The 1,575-nt window shown below is 49.7% G+C and overlaps 1 protein-coding gene across 1 annotated transcript; it reads left to right on the top strand.

Moving 5' to 3' along the window:
* Positions 1-97: 97 nt before the first annotated feature.
* Positions 98-1,198, top strand: TEOVI_000644200 (Leucine Rich repeat/Leucine Rich Repeat, putative; the record flags this gene model as incomplete). Its single annotated transcript, XM_067223381.1, has 1 exon — positions 98-1,198. The coding sequence occupies one exon, from the start codon at positions 98-100 to the stop codon at positions 1,196-1,198; it is 1,101 nt and encodes a 366-aa protein (XP_067079482.1).
* Between the last annotated feature and the right edge of the window lie 377 nt (positions 1,199-1,575).

Genomic DNA, 1,575 nt, shown 5'->3' with positions numbered 1-1,575 from the left:
TTTTTTTTCAGCAGCTTCCCCTTACGCAACAAATAGAAGCATAGGGCATACATATATCACTGTTTGTATATAGAAGTTGCAGGGTTTATTGCCTTGAATGTGGGAAGAAACGTACGTACGCGCCTGCGCGAACCTCGGCGTGCAGCCGCGAAATGAGGTTCTTGCGGCTGTGGGTGGCACTGCGCAGTTATGTGGAAACACATTTGCGAACTTTGAAAACCGCTTAACCGATGAGGAGCTCGCTGCCCTATGCGAAACCTGCCGTCAGATTTCTCTTGTAGCCGTCGTCCGCCTTCCCTACAATAACATCACTTGTCGGGGCGCGACCGCTTTGGCAAAAGCTATGAAAGAAGGGTTCAGTACACTACAGTACCTTGACTTGTCCTACAACTCTATTAATGAAGAGGGTGCAAACGCTATTGCCGCGGCGGCAACTAATTATGAAATGTTGTCAACACTGTTACTAAATGGCAATCCCATTGGCGGTGGGTCAGGTCCATGTCTAAAGACTCTTCTGGAAAGCGAGAATACCCAACTGGTGACACTTGACCTCGAACAAACTGACCAGGGCTTAAAGTCGCTCGTCCACATTGCGAGAGGTTTGGTCCACAACACGACGCTCACTACGTTGAACCTTGGCCGCCCCCTCATGACGAACCCGATGGATGTGAGCTACGTCGTGGAGCATCTTTCTCTCGCCCTGAAAGAAAACCGAACACTACGGTTTTTGGGGTTGAGCCACTTCAATATGGCAGATTGTGATCTGGCATTATTACTCTCTACGCTGCGCGACTCGGCGGTAACAACACTCTCACTGAAAGGCAACAAATTATCTCAAGCTTCAGGTGAACCTCTCGCCCAACTACTGGCGCACAGGCCTGACTTTCTTTCGCTGGACGTAACGGCGAATCGGCTGCGGGATGTCGGCGCACTCGCAATTGCTGCAGTCATCGCCAATCATCCAGGGTTGCGCGAGCTGCAGATTGGCTTTAACACAATCGGTGGAGTCGGCATTTCCGCACTCGCTCAGTCGCTGGCGGCAAATGCCTCAATCACTACATTAAAGCTGTGGGGTAATGATCTCACCGATGAGTCGGTGAGGGACCTATATGCTATACGAGGCCGATTCGAATCGATGGAAGTTACAGACTTCAGTTTCTATGTTGTGGATGGTTGTCCTATGGTGGCAAGGGAGTAGCGGGGTGATGTAGTAAAGTGTTGAGGAACAAGTAGATTGGGGACCTTACAGGCTTGAGTTTTGTTCTCCAAAGAAAGAAAAGGAGAAAGGAGTTCAGAAAAGCGGGTCTCCTCCTTAGTTATGTTCCACCCGTGTGTACATTGCGCTGCGCCATACCTGAAGAGGCGGTAGCGTCCCCTCTGGTTGCGTTTTCTCTTTACTTTACCTCTAAAGTTGTCTTGGAGACCTTTGTTCTCGTTTTATTCATTACTGATCGTCACTACACTGTCCCATGTGATCCTATTTCTTTTGTGCCTTTCTCCTTCCTCCCCTGTGAATACTGCCCCCTGCCATCAACTCAGGCCCCTGGAGCTGCTGGTGCTTTCAATATAGTACTT

The sequence above is a fragment of the Trypanosoma equiperdum genome (genome assembly GCF_001457755.1).
Source record: "Trypanosoma equiperdum strain OVI genome assembly, contig: ctg_1858, whole genome shotgun sequence".
In the NCBI taxonomy this organism is placed as follows: Eukaryota; Euglenozoa; class Kinetoplastea; order Trypanosomatida; family Trypanosomatidae; genus Trypanosoma; species Trypanosoma equiperdum.
This window is presented reverse-complemented; position numbering and strand designations above follow the sequence as displayed.